At 34.1% G+C, this 23,930-nt stretch overlaps 6 protein-coding genes and 1 non-coding gene across 7 annotated transcripts; 2 read left to right on the forward strand and 5 right to left on the reverse strand.

Moving 5' to 3' along the window:
• Positions 1–295: 295 nt before the first annotated feature.
• Positions 296–856, reverse strand: GUK1 (guanylate kinase; the record flags this gene model as incomplete). The annotated part of the gene is made up of 1 exon (XM_003671554.1): positions 296–856. The coding sequence occupies one exon, from the start codon at positions 854–856 to the stop codon at positions 296–298; it is 561 nt and encodes a 186-aa protein (XP_003671602.1).
• A 908-nt stretch (positions 857–1,764) lies between these two features.
• Positions 1,765–3,729, forward strand: NHX1 (bifunctional K:H/Na:H antiporter NHX1; the record flags this gene model as incomplete). The annotated part of the gene is made up of 1 exon (XM_003671555.1): positions 1,765–3,729. One exon carries the CDS (start codon positions 1,765–1,767, stop codon positions 3,727–3,729), a length of 1,965 nt encoding a protein of 654 aa, XP_003671603.1.
• Positions 3,730–4,683: 954 nt separating this feature from the next.
• TOM1 (E3 ubiquitin-protein ligase TOM1) lies at positions 4,684–14,184 on the forward strand (the record flags this gene model as incomplete). Its single annotated transcript, XM_003671556.1, has 1 exon — positions 4,684–14,184. The coding sequence occupies one exon, from the start codon at positions 4,684–4,686 to the stop codon at positions 14,182–14,184; it is 9,501 nt and encodes a 3,166-aa protein (XP_003671604.1).
• A 575-nt stretch (positions 14,185–14,759) lies between these two features.
• On the reverse strand, positions 14,760–17,501 carry HEH2 (Heh2p; the record flags this gene model as incomplete). Its single annotated transcript, XM_003671557.1, has 1 exon — positions 14,760–17,501. The coding sequence occupies one exon, from the start codon at positions 17,499–17,501 to the stop codon at positions 14,760–14,762; it is 2,742 nt and encodes a 913-aa protein (XP_003671605.1).
• Positions 17,502–17,769: 268 nt separating this feature from the next.
• On the reverse strand, positions 17,770–18,990 carry PFA5 (palmitoyltransferase PFA5; the record flags this gene model as incomplete). The annotated part of the gene is made up of 1 exon (XM_003671558.1): positions 17,770–18,990. One exon carries the CDS (start codon positions 18,988–18,990, stop codon positions 17,770–17,772), a length of 1,221 nt encoding a protein of 406 aa, XP_003671606.1.
• Positions 18,991–20,146: 1,156 nt separating this feature from the next.
• Positions 20,147–20,228, reverse strand: NDAI0Htrna12S. Its single transcript has one exon. It is a non-coding gene; the product is annotated as a tRNA-Ser (tRNA).
• A 2,097-nt stretch (positions 20,229–22,325) lies between these two features.
• NDAI0H01900 (endoplasmic reticulum-Golgi intermediate compartment family protein) lies at positions 22,326–23,642 on the reverse strand (the record flags this gene model as incomplete). The annotated part of the gene is made up of 1 exon (XM_003671559.1): positions 22,326–23,642. One exon carries the CDS (start codon positions 23,640–23,642, stop codon positions 22,326–22,328), a length of 1,317 nt encoding a protein of 438 aa, XP_003671607.1.
• Positions 23,643–23,930: the final 288 nt, after the last annotated feature.

Below are 23,930 nucleotides of genomic sequence, written 5' to 3' on the forward strand. Positions count from 1 at the left end.
GCAAGTATTCCACCAAATAGAGCAGAATTGAACTGTGTATTAAAGACTATGTATAGACTAAGGTATGGCCTGCGTATGTAAGCCGTACCAGTCATTATCTTGGAATGATCTAGACCTTGGTACACTTAACTCTATATGATCTCATTATGTTGTAATTCACTCCAACAGTATCATTACATAATAAGAGAGAGGTGTAATATAGAAAATTGACTTTATGAGTATTTTATACTTTTTTATTAGCATATCTATGGAGTGTTATTATTACTATTTTTTACAAATTTTGTTTTTTCGCATCTTAGTTACCGAAAATAAAGTCCTTCAACTCAGCATAAGCCTTATCTAGATCATCATTGACAATAATTTTATCATGTGCACCTGTGTTAGCATATTCCATTTCAGCGGTAGCAGCAGATAATCTCTTATTCAAAGATTCTTCAGTTTCAGTACCTCTACCTTCCAATCTTTTCCTTAAATCATCAATAGATGGTGGAGCAATAAACAAATATCTAGCATTCAAATCAGTTTTATCTTTGACAGATTTAACACCTTGCATATCAATATCCAAGATACAAGTCTTACCAGAAGAACTAACTTCTTTAACGGAATCGACAGTGGTACCGTAATAATTACCAGAAAATTGAGCCCATTCAATAAATTTATTAGCATCAATCATTTGTTTGAATTCTTCAACAGTGGCAAAATTATAATCTTTACCATGAACTTCACCTTCTCTTGGGTTCCTTGTGGTAGAAGATACACTGAATCCAAATGTGTCTGGATATTCTTGAAACAATTTTTTCAATAATGTGGATTTACCAGCACCACTGGGACCTGAGATAACGATTGGGCGAGACATTTATCCGATTGCTGAACTAGTTATTGTGCTCAATTTTACAGGCTAGTCGTAAATACAAATAGCTTAATTAATGCAGAGAATAACGGTTTTAGGTGGATCTGGATCTTTTTTCTTTTTCGAAGATTTAAACGTAATAAATAAATAACAAGCTGTTTACATCGGAAAAAGAACGATTTTTTTTTTTGACGCGTCTATGTTTAACTGCGGTAATGTCTTTACAAGAGGAAGGAAAAAAACACTGTTGTACTATATCTATAAAGAACAAATAACGAACTATAAACATACATATACACCGGTCAGTACATATGTACGTAATTTATAATTTTGTAGTTCAAAATAAATAAATGGATGTAAGAGTGATGTTTCCTGTGGTGGATAAGAAGCATATACCATAAAAAGAGCGATGATAGCGCCCTTTACAATGACCATGACAATATGTCAAACAATTTTGTCAAGATGTTAGTTGGAAACAACTTGTGTGAGCGTTATACAACAATATGCCATCATAACTGTATTGTGGAATCCAAATTTTCTCATTCTAGGTTTCTTGTCACTATCTATTATGTGTATGTATATATGTAATCTTCGCTGTCTATCTGTTTTTGATATTTGGCCACGTGACCTTTCTCTGGTTCTGTACATTTGGAATATTCTTTTAAGGAAAAGGACAGACCAAGGGACAGTTTAAGTAAGTAAGTAAGTAAGTAACTAGAAGTCTACGTACGTTATTTTATTAGGTTCAGTAAGAAGGACAACTTAACCTGTAATAACCGCCCAACAACCAATTCTAGGAGAAACTCACCATTGTAGCATACTTTAACTGAAAATAAATTAATAATTTGCTACCTACTATATTGTATAATATACAAATCAGCTGAAGAAATAATTTAAAGTTATAGATATAGACAATGAGTACGAAATTCCTATTGAGTCTGAGTCTGAGAATTGCATGGTCTCTAGCCAAGACCGTGACGTCTACTAATGATGACGATGATGAACTTTTACCTGTACCAGATGGACCCGAATTAGATGACCCGATATCATCGGAACCTTTCGATGAAGTTAGTCCCGTAGTGGAAGAAATGTTTTCATCATGGGCTTTATTCATTATGTTGTTCTTATTAATTTCAGCATTGTGGTCCAGTTATTATCTAACACAAAGGAAAATTAGAGCTGTCCATGAAACTGTTCTTTCTATATTCTATGGTATGGTCGTAGGACTTATAATTAGATTATCTCCTGGTAATTATATTCAAGATACTGTGACTTTTAACTCTTCTTATTTTTTTAATGTTTTACTACCTCCTATCATTTTAAATTCAGGATACGAATTGAATCAAGAGAACTTTTTCAATAATATGGTTTCCATATTAACATTTGCCATACCTGGTACTTTCATATCTGCATGTGTATTAGGTACAATCGTCTATCTTTGGACTGCATTAGGCCTGGAAAGTGTACATATTTCATTCGTCGATGCATTATCTGTCGGTGCAACATTATCTGCAACAGATCCAGTCACAATCTTATCAATATTCAATGCATATCAAGTGGATCCTAAATTATATACTATCATCTTTGGTGAATCATTATTGAATGACGCTATTTCTATTGTTATGTTTGAAACATGTCAAAAATTCCATGGACAACCAGCAAAATTTTCCTCATTATTTGAAGGTATTGGATTATTCATGATGACATTCATGGTTTCTTTATTAATTGGTGTAGTCATTGGTATAGTAGTCGCATTATTATTGAAACATACACATATTAGAAGATATCCACAAATTGAAAGCTGTATAATCTTACTTATAGCATATGAATCATACTTTTTCTCAAACGGATGCCATATGTCAGGTATCGTGTCATTATTATTCTGTGGTATCACTTTAAAACATTATGCCTACTATAATATGTCAAGAAGAACTCAAATTACTGTGAAATATATATTCCAACTATTAGCACGATTATCAGAGAACTTCATATTCATTTATTTAGGATTGGAACTTTTCACTGAAGTAGAATTGGTTTATAAACCTTTATTGATTATTGTGACAGCTATATCCATTTGTGTTGCACGTTGGTGTGCTGTTTTCCCATTATCTCGTTTCGTGAATTGGATTTATAGAATGAAAACTTTGAGATCAATGAGTGGAACCATGGGCGATAGAATGTCTGTTCCAGAGGAAATACCATATAATTATCAAATGATGACATTTTGGGCAGGTTTACGTGGTGCCGTTGGTGTTGCATTGGCCCTAGGGTTACAAGGTGAATATAAATTTACTCTTTTAGCTACTGTATTAGTGGTAGTCGTTTTGACTGTTATTGTATTTGGTGGTACTACAGCAGGTATGTTAGAAGTTTTAAAGATCAAGACGGGATGCGTTACAGAAAATGATAGTGATGACGAATTCGACATTGAGGCACCCATGCCAATACCATACCCTGTTACAAATAGTCTTCAGGCATCTCCTTTATTAGCTGGTACATATTCTGATAATAATTCAGCAGAAATATCAGTGGAGAATGTAGCCATGGACAATGATGCTGGAAATGGGAAATCTCTTCCCACAGGTAGTATATCTTCACCATTTAGATTACAAGACGCATCGCATGTAGGGAGTGCATTCGATTTTGATACTAGAGATAATGATAGAGGTAATAATAACAGTTCAAGAGCAACACCAGAGGACTCTAATATCAATAAACCATTGAGAGATAAATTGGGGAATTTATTCAAATCTGACTCACAATGGTTCCAAGATTTCGATGAGCATGTCCTGAAACCAGTATTTTTAGATAATACCAATTCACCACAAGGTGATTCATCAACTAATATACCTTCTGAACTAGGAAATAGAAGAAGATAATAAAACATTCAGAAAAAGAGCACACACACATATACACATACAGAGAAAATGGCATCAAGGATATATATCATATTTAACGAATTTTTACCTTTCGATTACATTCATATATATATATATATATGCATTTATATATAATAGACATCAAATGACCCCATCATGACTTACTAAAAATATTCCTTATTAAAGTTGTTTATGAAGTTTCTTCTTATGGTGGTAACTATTATGTTGTTCACATATATGTATTTCCTCTCTTCTTGCATTTTGCTGGTTACCCGCATAGAAGTAGCTTTTTTTAATGAAAACCCCATTGTCCGATTTCATAAAAATTGAATCCATAACATTAAAGGATAATTTTTGATTTTGAGATGCGTTAAATAATAGATAGCTAACAAATTCATTATATATTCTTGGGGAGAAATCAGTCAACGTAACAACTAGCAACGATTCAGTGCCCCATTTCTAGTTTTAGATATTTATACTGCTGGAATTTGGATAACCGATTGGTCTTTATCATTGCGTGATCTCTTTGGTTTTTTTTTGTTTCTCTTCTACCGATCCGAGTTCCCTATACTATTATAAAGAAAAAAATCTATAAAAAACATTTCTATTTCTAATCAGAAAGATTTTTTTCAACAAAATTTAAGGCAAACACACTTACGCTCAAAAAATAATCAATTATGTCTTCCGATACTATTTCAAAAATTCCAAGACTGGAAATCGTAAATTTTGAAAAGACTAAGGCTCTCTTCAAACCGTTATTAAACGAATTGAACTCTTATAAAGATGAAGAATTCCTCGCAAAATTAGATACCCTAAGAGAGTGGAACAGACCGAAAGATGACATTTACGTTGGTTTGATGTTTGAACAGAATTGATAGCATCCTTGCAGGTATTGCTTGTACATATAAGTATGAATCCCAATCAAATAAAAAGGAACCTATTATATTGACTGAAATGTCCACTAAAGATGAGAAAGTATGCGTTACTTTAATGGAGTTCATAGAACGTCTCTTAACTAATACAGCCGATATGCAATATTATGATTATCTTGGTACCATAAACTCATTCTTAAATTGTCCAACATATAAGATTAAATACCATGTGTTGAAAATAATGTCAATAAACGCCTTTAGAACCGTTAAAGCTCACCAAAGTATAATGACAAAACCTCCATTCAACGATCCTATCTTAAGGACGAATTTATTGAAAGTAGCTTTGGCATTACCATCTTCAGTACCGGATGACGATGGTGATCATTTCTCTTTGATTGATTTATTTACTGAAAAGAAGAAATATCCATCCAATTGGACCAAACTTAAATACCCTTATTATATTCAAGAACGTAGAAACAACAAAGCCAGTAACTCAATAACTACATCACAAACAACCAGTGCGATCAATACTTCAACTATGGTACTAGCATCCACACCTGTTCTATCATCTTCATCATTGAGAAAATTGATTTTAAACAAGGAAGATTTACAAAAGTATACTTTACAAGAATTATATAACAAGGGGATGGAAGTATTACCTCATAAAAATTGGTTTGATTACTCTTTGAAAGTAGCAGTTGCTAAATCCTTTAGTGATGACTCTGAAGAAAACAAGGAACTAAGAAAATTGATTATTAAAACAAAATTTATGGCAATCGCCTTAACAAATTGCATATTTGTACCACCGCAAGTTAGCGCCAAATTCTTCGAAGTTGATCAATATGCATTCAACAGTTTAACAGATTTTATATCGGGAGATGAGGCAAAACTTTCCACCGATTTGAAATTAGATGCTTTGTTTACCCTAAATTGCATATCTTCCAAACACATTTGGTGTTCAGATATCATGCGAAACATTGGTGGGAATATGTCACACGGATTATTGTTCCAGATACTTCGCTATCTGAATAAAAATTTAAGGGAGGAAAAATCAGAAGTCAATGAACTTTATAATGGTTATCTGTTTGATTTGATTACAAATATCGCAGCTGTTAAGACTTTGCATGAATCATTGGTTGCAGCAGGATTGATACCCATTCTTATGGAAATTGCATCTGTCAGAGAAAGTAAACACAAGAAAACATTGACTTCTGCTGCTAGGCTTTTAACACAAATGATTAAAAACACAGAAACAGCCACTGAATTTATTAATAATGATGGATTTAATATTCTAATCAATACAATATCTTATGAAATTGAATATGCTTTAAATAACGCTGATAAAAGTCATACACCACAGTATGTGAATGCATCTTATTCAATTTCGTACGTACAAATGGAATATATCAAAAGTTTACTACTTCTTGTGCTTAAGCTGTTACGAACTGATTCAAGTGATAGAATTAGAAATCTCATCGATTCACCACTTTTAGTCTCGTTAATGAAACTTCTATCGAACAAAGATATATTTGGTAATGCTATATTACAATACTCCTTAGATATCGTTCAAAGTGTAATCAATAACGAACCCACTATTTACAGCGTTTTGGTTGAAGCAGGCATCATTCCATATATAATAGACAATTTCCAAGAATTTGTTGCCCCATCAGCAGATCTTATAATCTTACTTCCAGATGTCATATCAGCATTATGTTTAAACACTGAAGGATTAAAAAAAGTCAAAGAAAGAAACCTTGTGCAATATTTGTTTAATTGTCTCTTGGATAAGGACTGCACAGATATACTAGCATATTACGACGAAGGTGCTGAATATGGGGCTTCAATTGATGAGCTAGCAAGACATTATCCGGATTTAAAAGAACCTATTGAAACTGCTTTCTTTAAATTAGTTGAAAAACTGCCGGAGCATATTAGTTTTAATCAATCATTTTTATTTGAATCACCAATCGGTGCAGATTACTTTTATCACTCTAAAGATGAGGCAGTCGTTAATCATGAACCAGATGATAAAACAGGTGAAGCATTACCATTTTGGGACTTCCAAGAATCAAGCGCTGTTGTAGAATGCTTTTCCAGCATATTGTATGGTATGACTTTAGAAAATTCTCCCCTGTTAGATATACCGAAAAATTTGGACTTTACAAAATTCTTACCAATTTTGACTCCACAGAGACCTCCTTTTGATTATTGTCAATCGCAAACCATGTTGAATGTCTTAGATATTCTCCGGTTATTTGATGATAAGTACCCTGAATATGGCTATTCTACTATGTTAGATTTATTAGATAAAAAATTGGATGACATTCATCTTTTCTTGACTTATCCAGATGAATCAAGTATATTTTTAGATATCAAAAAGGGAGAAGACTATTCTGCCATTGAAGATATGATTGCAATGTTATCCGAAATAACTACAATTACTTTTCAATTAACAAGGGTATATTTAAGTGAAGAAAACATGGCACCTAATAGAATTATTCAAACAATTAATTATTTCAAAGATCGTGGATTTAAGTTGATTAGTAAATTAAGATTGTTATTCCAAAGGTGTGCGTTGGAAGAAATGTACTTCAGCCGAACATTGCCTGTTGAAGCAAACATAAGTACACAACATCTCTCGTATAGCCATTCTCCACCAATACAGGTTCATGCTGCTCCTCCTAAGAAAGTTGCTAGAAACGATTACTTGACGTCTGCTCGCCATAAAAATACATTGCAAATAAGATCATTTATCGCTCAATTACAAAGTTTTGCATCAGAGATGTTTAGATGCCTTCTAAAATTAGGCCAAGGTAAAGTTGGGGATATTGAAGAGCATAATCTATCCATTGAATTTCACATATTCGATGAGGTGGTAACGGAGGTTTTGAAGCTTTTTTCAGCAGTTCCATTACTCAATAACTTACAGTATTATCTGGTAGTTTTAAATTTTAATTCGTTCATCTTCACTTTTCCAAAATCGCGTATAATGTCTTCGGATTTATTACAAACAATTCCTGCTGTGTTATTCTATCAGAAAGGGGGTTATACACTTTATGCTGAGATGATACAAAAACTATTCCAAAGAATGTCAAGGATTGAAGATGTCTCAGTTGTTGAAAATGTCAATTATATCAACACATCGGATGATGTTCTAAATCTCAGTTGTCTAATCAATTGTCTCACATTTCTTAACAAATCTATGCAAAAAGATTCGATGGAAAATATTCGTACCATGACGAACTTTTATCCCTTCTTAACCAAAGGTGATTGTAATATGACAGACGCTTTAATTGTTCGTATCAAGTTGCTTTCATTGTCTACAATAATGGATTTGGATGAAAACGACTTACTATTTACTGCCAGGAAACATTCAGTTCCATATACTGTCTTCAAACAAATATTAACAATGCTGAAAAACTGCTTTTCTGAAGTAAATGGGAAAGGAGAATTATATGAAATTTGTTGGGATTTAATTCACCCTTCAGATAAAAAGATAAATATCCTGACAAAAATGCTGCCAAATACTGATCGTGGAAATGCCGCAACTTACTTGCAAAGTCGTAAGGGGAAACTCCCTTATGATCAAGGAGAAAGTTATTTAGGTGAAGAAAAATTAAATAACCTCGTAGACTGGGAGCATATATCGCCTTCTCCACAGCCACCGCAATATAATAAGTACACCACAGTTGAAGAGTTGGTGCAATTAAGAGAAAATTTCTATAATGATAATTTACCAGCAAAGGTATTCAATATTTTGCCATATTACCCCAAGTTAGTCAACGCTTTTGCAAGGATGTTGTTGCAGGCATTCGCAAGCTCCAAAGACTCAGAAATTCAATTTGCATCGAAAATCCTGAAAGAAATTCTTAAGACTAATGTTGATGAAAAAGAGACCTTATCATCATATATCCACATATTTGGTATCTTTTTAAACGAAGGTGATATTTACCAAAAGTCCAATCATTTAATAACGTTATTTTTAAATTACCTAGAGAGTCGCTTACTCCCTGAACATATCAATACCCCATGGTTTTCAAAGGCATTGTTCGTCTACGAAATTGTACTAACAAAATCCGAATTGCCATATGAAGAAGAGTTGTCCACGGCTGTCATACTAGATGAATATCCATTGGATCCAATTCATGTACATCGCATTTCAGACAACGTAAAACAAAGGATTTTTGATGTATTGATAAGAGTGGGCGACATTAATAACTTTTATTCTGCATTAGCAACTGCCCGTATCTTAATTATATATGCTGCCAATGAAAAATTTGCCAAAGATATTACCAATTCTGGTATATTGATCAAATTGCTCAAAGTTATCGGAACATCGCAAAAATCGGAAAAGATCAATTTCCTTGAATCTTCTTTCTTATTGCTGCTGAGAAGGTGCTTTGAAACAAGTGACATAATTGGTGAACTAATGATGTACGAACTGAACAAAAGCTTTTCAGCTAGGCCTTTGAATACCAAAAAAGAACGTGAACGTGAATTAGGAACATTACTAGAAGAAAAAGCACATGTCGCTATGCGAAGTCCAGATAGGTTTGTAGAAGTTTTGGAGCGCTCCACTCAATTCACTAATTTCGATGAAGATGGAACTCTACTTGATTACACAATTAAAAAACGCGCTTCTACAGAAAATACGGCCTCTTCTGCTAATGCTAAAACTTCAGCACATACTTTAAAAAGTACAGGTATCATCCATCTTCTAATATCACAACTTGTGGCAGTCTCTGAAAAAGATTGGATAAGTGAACCTGAACCACATGATAAACCGAAGCCTACTTTGACTAGAACTAACGATGTTAAAGTAGATCCAACCAGAAATCCGATATGTGGATACATGATGTTTTTACTAAAGACTTTGATCGAACTGATTACAAGTTATAAACAATGCAAATATGAGTTTTTGACCTTTAATAAACGAGACAAATATAGTGAACAAATTCGTCCAAGAACATCGGCTATGAACTTCTTCCTTTATAAGTTACTTGAAAGATGTGATGATCAAGAAGATAACGTATATGCTAAAAAAAGAAGAGAGGTAATAAGCACATTAGCTAAGTCAGTCATTGTGGGGTTCGTTTCAGATGTACAAGATAGTGAAAATGAGGATCATAATCCAAAAGATGCAGATCCAGATCTCACTTTTATTAGAAAATTTACGATTGAAACTATATCGAAAGCGCTTCGCAAATGTATGTCATCTCCAAAACTAATTGAAGTTAACGTGAACAAAATAAATGCATGGTTCAATATCATTCATTCGATGGTTTATTTGCATGCACCATACATAAAATTACTCTTAGATTCGAACAAAATCGAGTCGGACAGATACCAGATTTGCAGATTAATGATCGATCTTAACATACCGTCTACAATCACAGATTGTATTGCGTCATTAGATTTAAATTATCCATTCTCTAAAAAATTATTCAATGATGCGGTGGAGGCTATAAATGCAATTAATTCAACTAGAATTGACTTCGCCGAACACTTCCAAGTGGAAAATGATGATGCTGATGAAAACATTGAGGACGAGTCCGACAAAGAAGAAGCGCCAAATATGTTTAGAAATTCTGCCTTAGGGATGTATGATGTTGAAGATATCGAAGAAGATGATGAGGAAGATGATGATTCTCTTATTGGTGACGATGGAATTGCATTTGTTAATGATGATGACGATTTCCAAATAATATTCACTGATGAAGAAGAAGGTAGATTAACTGACGACGACAATGAAAGTTCTTCGTCTGCTGAATCTGAGAGCGATGCTGCAGATTATTCCAATGATGGCATTAATATAGTAGTAGACCAAATAATGACAGATGTTTCTGACGGGGAATCTTATGATGTCGAGAACAACAACCCGGGTATCGAAATTGTCGAGGATGAACATGGTATTTCAGCTTCTGATTTAGATATTGAATTGAGTGAATATGATATAGATGAGTCTGACTGGGATTCTAGAATTTCAGATATATCAATTGAGTACAGTGATGATAGTGAGGAGGATACCGACGATGCCATGGAAATCTCTGCGCCATCTGCAAACCATCGAAGATGGGCACTTACTGAAGATATCGATTTAATAGAAGAGTCTTCCGATGAAGAGGCACGAGGTGTCTTCCAAGGTGTTGAACACGTTTTTAATACAGAGCCAGCATTATTTAGAATTGATACTAGCTTGCAACATCGTCATCACCATCGTACACAGAGAAATTCTGCACTAGAGCCTCCATCAATGACCTTGTTAAATGGAACAAGATCACGCTACGCTAATAGTTTAATTAATCCACTCGGCCCGTCTGGGTTGGAGCAAGTGGAAAATGATATTTCCACAGAATTAAATACAGTACGCTCAGGAACAGAATCCAGACAAGAACGCCCACACTTTACAGATACTCTCCTTTCTAGTCACTTACTAGAAGACAAGACACTTGATGGGGTCATTTTAAAATCCACAGTTGCAAGATGGAAAGATATATACGATATGTTCTACGATTCAAGAAGCTATTCGAGCTACTTAACGTCTCGTATTATTAACAGGTTGTACCATAAAAGCCTTGATTTGTGGAGAAAAGACAAAGAACATGCATTGGAGGTAGCGAAAAAGGAAGCAGAAGAACTCCAACGTAGCAAAAACATTAGAGAGGAAAAGAAACTTTCCATATCGCCAGAGAGTGAGCATGTCCCTGAATCACAGAGTAATACGGATAGTCATGAACCTGTATATGTGGAGATTGAAGGTTCCACGGTTGATATCGGCGGAACAGACATTGATCCAGAATTCCTCAGTGCACTACCGGATGATATGAGGGCAGAAGTTTTTGCCCAGCACATCCGCGAACGTAGAGCTGAAGCAGTCCACCACAATATACAATCCAGGGAAATTAACCAAGATTTTTTGGACGCTATACCGGAAGATATTCGAGATGATATTTTAGAACATGAAGCTGATGAGTCTAGTAGTTCTCATCTAACCCAGACGCATACTGATGGTGACACTAATTCTGATAGTGGTTCGACTGAACCGATAAGATTGCATAACGCTGTTGACGAACTCGATTTATCGCGTTCTAATACGACAGTGCCACCGAAGGAACCTACACGGATTGTTTATGGTCCTCTGTTAGACAAAGCTGGTATTGCAACGCTTATGAAAGCTTTATTCTTTTCCCAGCCCTATATGCAACGTGAAATCTATCATGAACTATTCTATCGTTTATGTTGCAGTAAACAAAATAGAAACGATATATTGAACATTTTGTTATTTATTCTGGCAGAAGGGATCAATGATCAGCACTCTTTGGAGAAAACTTACACAATTCTATCTGTGCGAGCATGTGGTAATGATAAATCGCATAGTGTACCAACAAGCCGTCAAATACCCACTGATTGTTCACCTCTAGTTGTTACAACGCAAGCAATTGAGATTTTGCAGATTTTGCTCGAGAGGAATCGTTCTATGAGATTTTTCTTTATTACGGAACATGAAAATTTAATGGTGAATAAACCATCAAGCAAGAATAAAAAAGAAAATCCAGCTAAGAATGAAAAGCTTCCCTTAAAACATTTATTCTCACTCTTAGATAAAAAGATAATTACAGACGAAACACAGTTGATGGATCTTTTGACTAGGATAATTCAAATATGTACGCAACGTCTCGATAAACTTATAAAAACATCAGCGAAAAATCGTTGGAAAAAAAAATTACAACAACCCGATGTTAGCAGGGATGACATTATGAAATTAGTAGCAATTATCAAGTTAGATAGCTGCAATACTAAAGTTTTCCAGCAAACGTTGAATATAATGCTTAATTTGTCAGTTTTCAATAATAATATCGAGTTACTTACTGAGCAGCTGGTATTGTTGGGTAAAGGTACAACAGCTGACTTACTGAAGGATCTAAATGATTTAGCCCAGGAATCTGAAAGAATATCCGACAAGCCTGAATTGGATCCGGATTTATTGATTAAATTCACCATTCCTAACTCAGACCAGGCGAAGTTGCTTAAAATATTAACGGCAATTGATTATGTTTACTCCCACGATAGTACCTTGGGGGCAGATAAAGATGAGAAATTGATCAAGCTCTATAATGAAATGCATTTAGGTCCAATATGGTCATCTCTAAGCAAATGTTTAGCAAAATTTGAAAGTAGTTCACACTTCACTACTTCTGCCACCATATTATTGCCGGTAATCGAATCGCTGATGATTGTTTGTAAACATACCAAAGCAACACACGAGAAGGTGAAGAAGTACGAAGAGGGGAAATCGCTTGATTTTGCAGAAATTCCGGTTGAAAATTTATTCTATCCGTTTACGGATCTCCATAAAAAATTATTGAATCAAATGGTTCGTTCAAATTCTCAGCTAATGAGCGGTCCCTTTTCATTACTGGTAAAAAATCCAAAGATCCTTGATTTTGATAACAAGCGTTACTATTTCATGGCTAAATTAAAGACAGAGACCGCGGAGAAACCTAAATTAGCTGTGTCGGTACGTCGTGATCAAGTATTCCTTGATTCATATAGATCACTTTTCTTTAAGAGTGATGACGAGATTAAAAATTCCAGATTAGAAATTACATTCAAAGGTGAGAGTGGTGTTGATGCCGGTGGGTTAACTAGAGAATGGTACCAGGTCTTATCTAGGCAAATGTTTAATCCTGACTATGCATTATTCTTACCAGTTTCCTCGGATAAAACAACGTTCCATCCAAACCGTACGTCAGGAGTCAATCCTGAACATTTATCGTTCTTCAAGTTTATTGGTATGGTGCTCGGTAAGGCCATTCGTGATCAATGTTTCCTAGATTGTCATTTTAGTAGGGACGTATATAAAAACATGTTAGGAAAACCTGTATCATTAAAAGATATGGAATCTATCGACTTAGATTATTATAAATCATTGGTCTGGATATTAGAAAACGATATCACGGATGTTATTGAGGAGACATTCTCCGTTGAAACTGATGATTATGGTGAACATAAAGTAATTGATTTGATTGAGAACGGGTCTAATGTGCCAGTTACAGAAGAAAACAAGAAAGATTACGTCAAGAAAATTGTGGAATATAAGCTGCACACGTCTGTTAAAGAACAGATGGATAATTTCTTAAGAGGCTTCTATTCGTTAATTCCGAAGGAATTAGTTTCTATTTTTGATGAACAGGAATTGGAATTACTGGTTAGTGGTTTACCTGATATTGATGTTGACGACTGGAAAAATAATACTAACTACACCAACTATACTTCAAATGATAAACAAATCAATTATTTCTGGAGAGCGGTCAGATCTTTCGATGTTGAAGAGCGTGCAAGATTGTTACAATTTGTTACCGGTACAAGTAAAGTGCCATTGAATGGCTTCAAAGAATTAAGCGGTGTTGAAGGCGTTTGCAAGTTTGCAATACACAGAGATTATGGTTCCACAGACAGATTACCATCTTCCCATACCTGTTTCAATCAACTAAATTTACCCGCCTATAACTCCTACGAAACTTTACGTGGTTCATTATTAATAGCTATCAATGAAGGTCATGAAGGGTTCGGTCTCGCCTGATAGGAAAATACCGTTCTGATGGATGATGCCTATGGAAAAGGGCGGAGTTACTGTATCCATCTATTTTTATTTCTACTTCATTTCTACTTTATATATATATTATAAAATAATACTACTTAAAATTCTAGTCTTTTGTAGTTGATTTTATTAACAACAGACGGCACACTATGTAGACTAAGAAGATATATGGTAACTTAACGAACACGTTCCGATTGTTCATAATTCCTTTTTGAAAATAAGTAAATACATTGGTGTCAAAGGAAAGCAAAATATCATCTCCTCTGTCTAACAATATTTAAGCCACCTCTTGAAGTCCTTTTGTGGAAGAACAAAGTTATGGGAAAGAAGATAAAGAGTTTTAAGTTCCCTTGAGAAATTTAAACACTTACGAATCTCCTAAAAATTTATTGAAGGTATAATAGAAAAAAAGGATTTATATATTTCTTCAAATGCTACTGGAGTTTTTATAGAGGTGTGGCAGATAAGCCCCCATCACCTAGTTTCTACACCTCAATCTATACCAATTGAATAATATCGTATTTTTTATCTATTAATGTTACATAGCTTCATATAAACTAATCAGAATCGCCGGCTAACTGACCGACCCATTCCCAACATTTCATAATTTCACCTTGTAATTCTGTATGGTAAGTGAGTACATTCGGATTTTGCTCTATTTTCTGCTTTATTTCCTTCCATACGTAGTTCTTGTAGTCAGCGTCTGATATATCATTCAATAGCTTGGATTTAATAGTTAACACGTTGACGAATGGTGATTCTATTTGTTCCCGTTTATTAACTTTTAACTCCTGTATGGCTATTTTTATTAAATTTCTAATATAACTTTGTTCTTTTAGACGTCTTGTCCATTCATTCTTTGCTACTTTAATGGTTATAAACAGTAGGATCAAAAATGCCACTGAATACAGTGCTTCTTCGAGCTTCGGTAAAATTTCGATTTTTGGGAGACTGCAGGTCACTCTGACGTACTTTTTAGAATGGGATCTGAATTGCGTTACAATCTCAGTGTTAGAAGTTGAGTTTGTTGGAAGGGAGCCATTACTATAGGGATGAATGTAATGCCATTCTATATCCTTACTATTTTTCAACTTGGCTTTTACTCGGACCCACAATTCTGAGTATTGTTCCTTATTAATCCATGGAGATCTATAGGACATAAATTCATTATATAGCTCTCCTTCATTCATACCGCTTAATCCGTTATCGGCGCTATTACCACATTCGAGGTGAGCATTTTGATGATGTAGGACAGAAAGCAATTCAGATGTGATTTGATTGAGCTCTTTACTTTTTTCTGTTTCAATTGGTTCGCATGAAGGTGGTAAGGGTATCAATCCATATAAACTGAGAAGGGAAGAAAACGCTGAAGTCTCATAATGTGGGATGCATTCAGTTGCTAAATTGGAATGACAAATGGCATTTGCCGGGCATGGTAAACATTTCGGTTTGAATGGAGAAAGTATCGTGTCTAGACATGAAAAGAAGGGAGATTCTATTGACAAAGAAAGTATAGATTGAACTGATTCATGGCCACAATAACCAACTAGTATTCTTTCTTCACGATACCATAACGCAAACACGATCGGTATGGCAAATAACAGAAAATGAAATATCTTTAATAAAACATATAGGGTCATTGGCAGAAATTGTAATAACAGCTTTAGGTTTGTACGATTGTAATTCCTCCGCAAGAAGACAGCGATGCGGTTCCTTCTTCTTGTGGAATTCAAGGTATTGTTTTTATATTTCTTCTTGTGCTTTTCGTGTCTTTTATCTTTCAGTGAATTACTTGTTGCAGTAACAGTTTCATTGCTTTTACTCGAAACATATCCTGGTTGAATATTATTTTCATTAACAATTTCTAATAAATCATTCTCAATTGGTTTAAGTAAGTCATTCTTCTCGACCTCATCATTGTTTTTCGCATTCACTTCGTTTAAGTATGAGGACAATACCTGTCCATTGGCTGCTGGTTCAATATTATTAGGTTTGATTTCTTCAAATTCTTCGATCTCTTCAGGCTCTTCAGGGTTTTCAAGTTTTTCATATTTTTTAGTTTCTTTGAGCCCTTCGAGTTCTTCGAGTTCTTCTTCGACCTTCGCTCCTGTTTCAGTAGCATTTGCATGTTCATCAGGAGCTTCTCCGATATCCGTAGGTTCAATGGTTTCTATTTCTTCAAGTTTTTCTATGTGTTCTAACTTCTGTGATTGGTTGTGAGCTTCGCAAGTTTCCACGCTGCTCTTGGATGCACACTGATTTGGTGGAGATAAATTGTTAGCGAACAATAAAGATTTCGTATCATGATCACTATGATAAGATACACTAGGGATTGAGAAGGACGTTGATGCAGATGCAAGAGTTTTTGAACTGTGAGAGCTTATTGATAAATCAACTGGTCCATTATCGTCATCTTCCTTGCTGAACGCATTGCCTAACTGATTAGCAAACTCTGGAGATATATTTACTAAAGCTAAATCGGGTGCAAGTCTTCTCCTGAACCTCGTATTTCGTTTACTAATTTCTGATCCTAGGTACACCGATTTATCTTCATTATTACGTTCTAAATAATTCTGTGGGGAAATATTTTCAATTATTGATTTGCCGCTATCATTTTTATATTGTTCCAAATCTGTGGGGCCACCTTCGAACGATCCACTTTTAGGTACATATTGAGAAAGTTGTGCCGTACTCAGTTTTTCCTCTTGAAGCTTTTGCTTGTAAGATGATGATGGTAAGTGTGATTCTTCGTTCTTGATACTTTGATCGCCACAGTCGTTCGATGACGCAGGAGGGATATTTAGAGATTCGGAGTTCGAAATTGCGTCCTTTCCTGTCTCTGAACTACTTATGATCTGTACGTCACTCCTTGTTGGTGGGATATTTCCTCTTTCTCTGATATCTTTAAGTTTCTTTCTCTTTTTTCTTTCCGACTTCTCCCTGTCAGTTATATTTTTCTTTTTGTTTGATTTCAATTGAGGAGAACTCGAGTTTGCATCCTCCGTTTTAACATGTAGGTTTCTATTTTCATCTTCTTCTTCCTCCGTCGCAACAACGTTTCTTGTCCTCTTTTTCTGCTTCTTCTTCTTGATAGGGAGATCGGTAGCTTTAGGACTAGAAGATAATAGATCTTCCGTAGGTGTAGTATACTTTCCTAACTTTGAATTGAATAACTTAATAAGTAAAGGTTTCCTAGCCTTCGATGGAAAATCGATATCATGTTCCACCAAGATTCGTTTCAGTTCTGCTACTTTCAATGATTTGGGATCGACCCCTAGTTTTAGATAGTCTTGATCCATTTCTTCCTTCTTTGTGCCAGTCGAAGTGAAAGTCCAAATACTTCTGAAGATATGTACTTTTGCTACACAATTATTCGCTGTGCTTCTAATACTATCAACTCCATTAGCTATTATGTACGTTCTTGTGTCTTGCTATCTTCGTTTGTTTGTTTTCGTCAAAATTCTTGAAAATTTCGGTGAGGCGCTTATTCCATTGATAGTAATAATAACAACAAAAACAAAAACATGGCAGACAAATGGTCTAGAATATAAGACAACAGGCAGCTGTTCAAGATGGTTGTTCCCCTTGCGTTGATATTTGATCCCCATACGCCTGAAATCTTGTAACGTAGTTCCCCTCTGTAATCTGTTGTTGGAAGTTTTCAATTGTCTTCTCGCTCAGCTTTTCCCCATAGGCTCCAATTATCTTCTGGACACCATATCGATGTGATTCTTCAGCTAAACAACCTTCGAGATCTTGAATTCCTTGGTTCTCTCCTGCTTTCCTTATGGGAGACCCCCATGGTATAAACCATGTTATAATATTTTTCCCCAAAAATTCATTCAGGTTGGCTCTAGTAGTGTCCTTTTTCCAACATTGATTGAAGTCCGGAGTAGTCATTCCGAATACGTATCTGAATCGGTCATTTGAGTTGAAGTAACACAAATATTTATTATGTGTATCTAGATTCGAACTGATGTTTGTATTCTCATCTTTAGCACTTGCTCCTTCTGTCTTGTTAACTATTAATTCCAATTTTGACTTAATCTTCATCCCTCTTCCTTTTGATGCATGTTTGCTTGCTAATACCTCTAATGAGGTCTTATTATTGATCATATAATAAATATGTGTAACAAATAATGCACCAGTCATTAACCAAAAAATGCAACTAAGAATGATAATCACAATAATATTCCCATTCAATATCCTATCTTCGCCCTCATTAAAAGTAACAATTGATCTAATAAAAGCAGATATTGATAACCAAATCCATGCCAATAACAAGTTATAATAAAACACATATTGAATGAAAAGTCGATAATTGTTCCTACCAATTACAGTCCCAATCCATGCACAATAGTGATCAAATCTAAATATACAATAACCTAACTGTCTTGAATGATGAACTCTTTCCAATTTTAAGCTTTGACAATATGTACACCAAATTGGATACCCATTGGGATCGCATTGATAGTATAATGGTGGTTTCGTTGATATGACTCGATTATTTGAATTAGTATTATCATTGAAAATCATATATGGTGGTACAGTAGGTTGTTTCAACGGTTGTTGCAACAGGATTATCTGTAACCACATTAAGAAAATCAGAAGAGATAAACAGCATTCTATGCACATGAATACAATTGCAGTGGCATGGCGATGCAATCGTTTGTATAGTTGGTCGTAACAAAATTTATGACAATAAGCCCATGTTCCATAGATTAAGATAGCAAATGTGGCCAACGGAAGTATATATTTAAACCATGATTTGTATAAATCAAACTGCATACCTTGGGAAAGTACGTTAAATAGAGTTTTACCTTGTTACCAAGTGTCCCTTCGTGGCTGTTCCTGTCTATCTTTGTAGTATTTATGACTGCTTATCTTGAAATAAAATAATCAATCTATTATTATTTACTACTGTAGGCTCCCCCTCAATTCAATGTTGAAAAACTTCAATATTGCTTCTTCAAAAAGTGAATCATAAGGGACAAAATGAATTATTTAAACTCAATGGGTATTCTACCAGTATTAGTTTGCCTTCCTTTGTTATGGGAAGTTAGTAGATTTAAAAACATCGTAATTTATTTACATTTCTTAATCGAAATTTATGAACCCCAAGTAGTGAGATGAGGCAAAAAAAGTAAAATCTAATATTTACAAAAATTAATTCTTTCGGCAAGGACAACATATGCATTTTGATGTGATGAGATTTTGGTATCTTATCTTGTGGAGCAATATCGGATTTATATGTTTCAATCATTTATTAATAATATACAATGTTTTCTTCGTGGTTTTTTATATATTATATAATTAAAAGTGTATTTAAACTAATACCTAACATTCTTGCATTTCATGTCCTTTATATAATTTCTCATTTGGACAGAAATATTATCTTCACATAAGAACCGGAGATATTCAGACGTAGTCGGATAAGCCTATTCTAATCATAAATTTTTCTAGAATATTCTACAACTTTTCTATTATTTTCTAGAATCATATTTCGTAATGTTCCATAGAGTTCCAGAACTTATGTTCTATCTTGGATCTATTCTATGACTAATCTTGCTCTTAATATTCTTATCCTATGCATCTATAGAATATTCGGTTCCAGCATGATGCATATCTGTTATATAGATTATTTAGGACAGGAGTAAATCATTTTAACCTATAAAAAGCTAGCATTACATTGTATTAAAAACTGATATCGTAAAATGTGAACTAAAAAAAATATCAGAATACTGTGGCTGAAAATTATATATTCTTTTTATCTACTCAAACTTACGACAAGTGAGAGATTAAAGTCACAACCATTTTACTAAGAGATATTAATATCAGCAACTCCAATTGGCCTGATTAAGGTGATGTTTACCTTAAGAATTCCAGTAAACGTTTACTAAGTTCATTAATTGTGGTGACATTAATAAAAAGTTCCAAAAATTAACGACAACTGCAGGACTCGAACCTGCGCGGGCAAAGCCCAAAAGATTTCTAATCTTTCGCCTTAACCACTCGGCCAAGTTGCCTTAATTATATGAATTTTGTAAAATATGATTTGGATATAGTTTTGAATCTTGATTTTCTGACGAGAAGACTATAAGACTCTTATGAAATGTATGTATTTTTTTTTTTTTTTTTTTGTAAATGTATGATTTTTTTTTTTGCTCTCCTCTTATATAGTATAAAATGATAACTAATAAAAGATATAAAGTAACGACTAAAATGTTTCTAATTCCAGCTCGACCCTTAGTCCTTTTATATCTTTCAAAATATTTTATCTAATCGACTTGCCCGTCATAGTTAGCTTAGATAATCAACAGGCTTATTTAATCATACTTTCGTTCTGGAACATTTGATAATTTGGGGATCATATTGTATCATAGACGTACTCCTTAATACTTGTGTTACTCCTTATGTTATTCTGTTTCATTGTAATGCACTGTGTTACTAAAATGGAGTAGGATAAAGATTGGATAGGACAATAATAGAATGGTAATAGAATGTGAATAGGGATAGGATAGAAATACAGGAGATAAAGTAAAGTTAGTAGTATCTTACTTACATTAGCTCCTAATTAGTTTCTCCACATAATTACAGCTTATGATAATGATGATAAAGTAATAACTTGGTAAGTCAAATAAATTCTAGAAGTTCATATAATATCTCGTTGAAGTCATGCATGCATAAAACAAAATTCGTAATCATGAACACCGCTCTCAAAGTCCTTTCGACTAGGTGCTCCGCAGGACACTCTAAATACTTGTAGGTTTGATTAGGAGAGACTAATCCAGAACGCCTGAGTAAACACTCAGCAAAACCATACAACTTAACCGACCCAATACATAACTTTTGTACGCATGGCCGGCCGAAACCGTAGACGTGGCTGCAATCAAAAACAATCTTAATAATAATAAGATAACACTTGCATGGCATTCGACTTAATTCAACAAACGATATTCAATTATAATTCAATAAACGTTATACAGCTACAAACATGTATGGTGCATAACATAGTTCGGGTCATTACTTCGAACCTGGTGAACTTCATAATAATAATTCTTGACTTGCTTTTCTAAAACGACTCATAACATCATGACAGTAATTACTCAAATAATAATAAATAAACATACTTCTTTGTGAAACTTTGGCATGGCGCCAACAGTTCGTAATCCTAATCGGATATCTTACAATTTTTAGTATTGTGAAATTACTACTTTAGGTCAAGCTTGACTAACCCGCTATCCGATATTAATAACCGAATTTCAACTACCATTGCATCTCGGTATACGAGTGCCGCACCATATAAAAAATGACAGACTTGAATACGTTTTAGAGACGTATAAATATCCAGTAAGATGATCTTAATAAGATCCCAATACTATGCCCTTAGTAATTATATATGTTTATAATTATAAACTAAATAGGACAGAAGAATAACACTAATTGAACTAATTAGATACTCACTTACTTAACAAGTCGCTTCCACTGCAAGTCATTATATTAAGTATTTAACTTTAGTATCTCGCCACTGAAACCGCACTGATCCGAACTCTCAATACAACAGATTTAAATGTATTATGCTGCGGGGATCAGATCAGGGTAAAATTTCAGTGGCGATATACTTTTTATGAATACTCAATATGTTTGTTTGCAGTAGGACCAATATCGTAAGTATTCCAGTATCCAATTGAAATCAATCATTGTTAATTTCTTGTTTTCATATTTAGACCTATTATGGCGATTGATAATACAACAAAAAGACACTGAAAACCTACTCGGCCAACATAAAATGTTTTGGGAAATCCTGTTGATGATTGATATCTTGGTAATTTGTATATGTATAATCTCCATAAAATACCGTCACCTACAGGGTGGTTTCAACTGTTCACAATTATCATTTGCCTATACTCCTTTTCCCTTGGTGTCTTCCTCCCGTTTTGTAATGACACTCTGATTTTAGACGGGTAATATGGAAATTGCAAGTATGTAAACTATATGAAAACGGTAGTGATATTGATAATATGAGCTAGTCTGATATTTTGTTTATTAATTTAGTATTTTCAAATCTATATTCTTAATGTAATGTATGTACCAATGAAGGTTTTAAAAAGTTAATAGTCAGTTTATTTACTCTTTTTAGCTTTCAAAGTCTTTTGAGCCCTATAAAAGATTTTGTCGAAAACAGTCCCCACAGCTAAAACACTACCAATACTTGTGATACAATTCAATAGGAAACTTGACCAAGTTCTAAAATGATGTTCTTTATTGATAACTTTTATTGGTGACATTTCAAAGAAGAAAAACAATCCTGGTATCCCACCTCTTGAATGGAATGTGGTTGGATGATCTTCATCTGTTCCACCTTGTATTGGTCTTGAATGATAAGTAGCACTGAATTGCGCAGTTTCTATTGAACTAATTTTCTCATCTAAAAATTCATATCTTGTTGGAACGATTTTAGTATAATAAGAAAATTGATGGAATGCAGGATTAAAATCTTTAACAATGACTTTTCTATCATCCAGTGGGTTTATTGAAAACTTCTTTCTATCGGAGTAATCTTTCAAATCATTCTTACCAACTTTATCGATTGATTTACCAAAACTTAGGTGATGAATGATATGATTAAAATTCATTTTTTTAACTTTATCATATAATGAAGTATCATGACGATGAGTAGACCCCTTCGCTTTATAATTTGAGTATGATTTCCCTGGTGCGAAATGAATATTACCTTGAATTCGATTTAAAAGAGCTTGTCCTTTTATTCTACAACCTTCTTCTAAATGCTTATTAATTTTAGCTACGTATCCTTCATTTTCACATTGCTCAATTTGTGCACCATCAAAGAATGCCCAACCTGCATTCAAATAAGAATCTCTTACATCATTACAAGTTTGACAACAGATTTTTTGATCCTTTGATTTCGATTCATTTTCTGTTTGATCTTGAGAGCCATAACACGAACCACAATAATCAGGGTCTTTAGCTAAAATCTCCTTTAACCTTTTTTCACCATTTTTAGTCAAATCATCTACACCAATCACCAAATCAGCATCGGTATCGGCAACATTATTATCATTATCTAATGGGTTCCCTTGTGGATCCAGCCTAGTCTTGATGAAAGTAGAATCCAACAGATCCAATTGTAACTCACCTGACTCATCCATAATATCCAAATTAATCAAATCACAAGAGATATTTGGGAATGAAATATCCAAGTTCAATTCTAATTTCAAATTTCTATCTCTATCCACTACCAATTGTGGAGAAGTAATGACAGAATTAAATTGTGACCACTCATTCAACAGTAGATAGAGTGTTACTAGTATACATGATATGGTTATGATACCACCCGTATTTGTTCTTATACGAACTTCTTCTTCTGTCTTCGCAAAGGCATCGAAGGATAACAGTTTAGCCGATTTCTTTTTCAACATTGTTTTCTTATTCTTCGATGAAATAAAAAGAAGTTACTAGGGACTCACGAAGGAAGAGATATAAATAACTCCTTGATCAACCACTTCTGAATAAGGGCTCTTGTGTATTGAATCTTTATATTACAACATCATGGATGAGCTTTAATTCAGTACGTACTTATTTCTAATAATAACGACACGCTAATCCAAAAAGTGAAAAATTTCAAAATGGAACTTGGATAGACAACATAAAGTTTTTACATACAAAACCATGACAAAACAAAAAAGGCCAAGCTATAGTCATGACTA

Source organism: Naumovozyma dairenensis, chromosome 8 (assembly GCF_000227115.2).
Source record: "Naumovozyma dairenensis CBS 421 chromosome 8, complete genome".
NCBI classification, from domain to species: Eukaryota; Fungi; Ascomycota; class Saccharomycetes; order Saccharomycetales; family Saccharomycetaceae; genus Naumovozyma; species Naumovozyma dairenensis.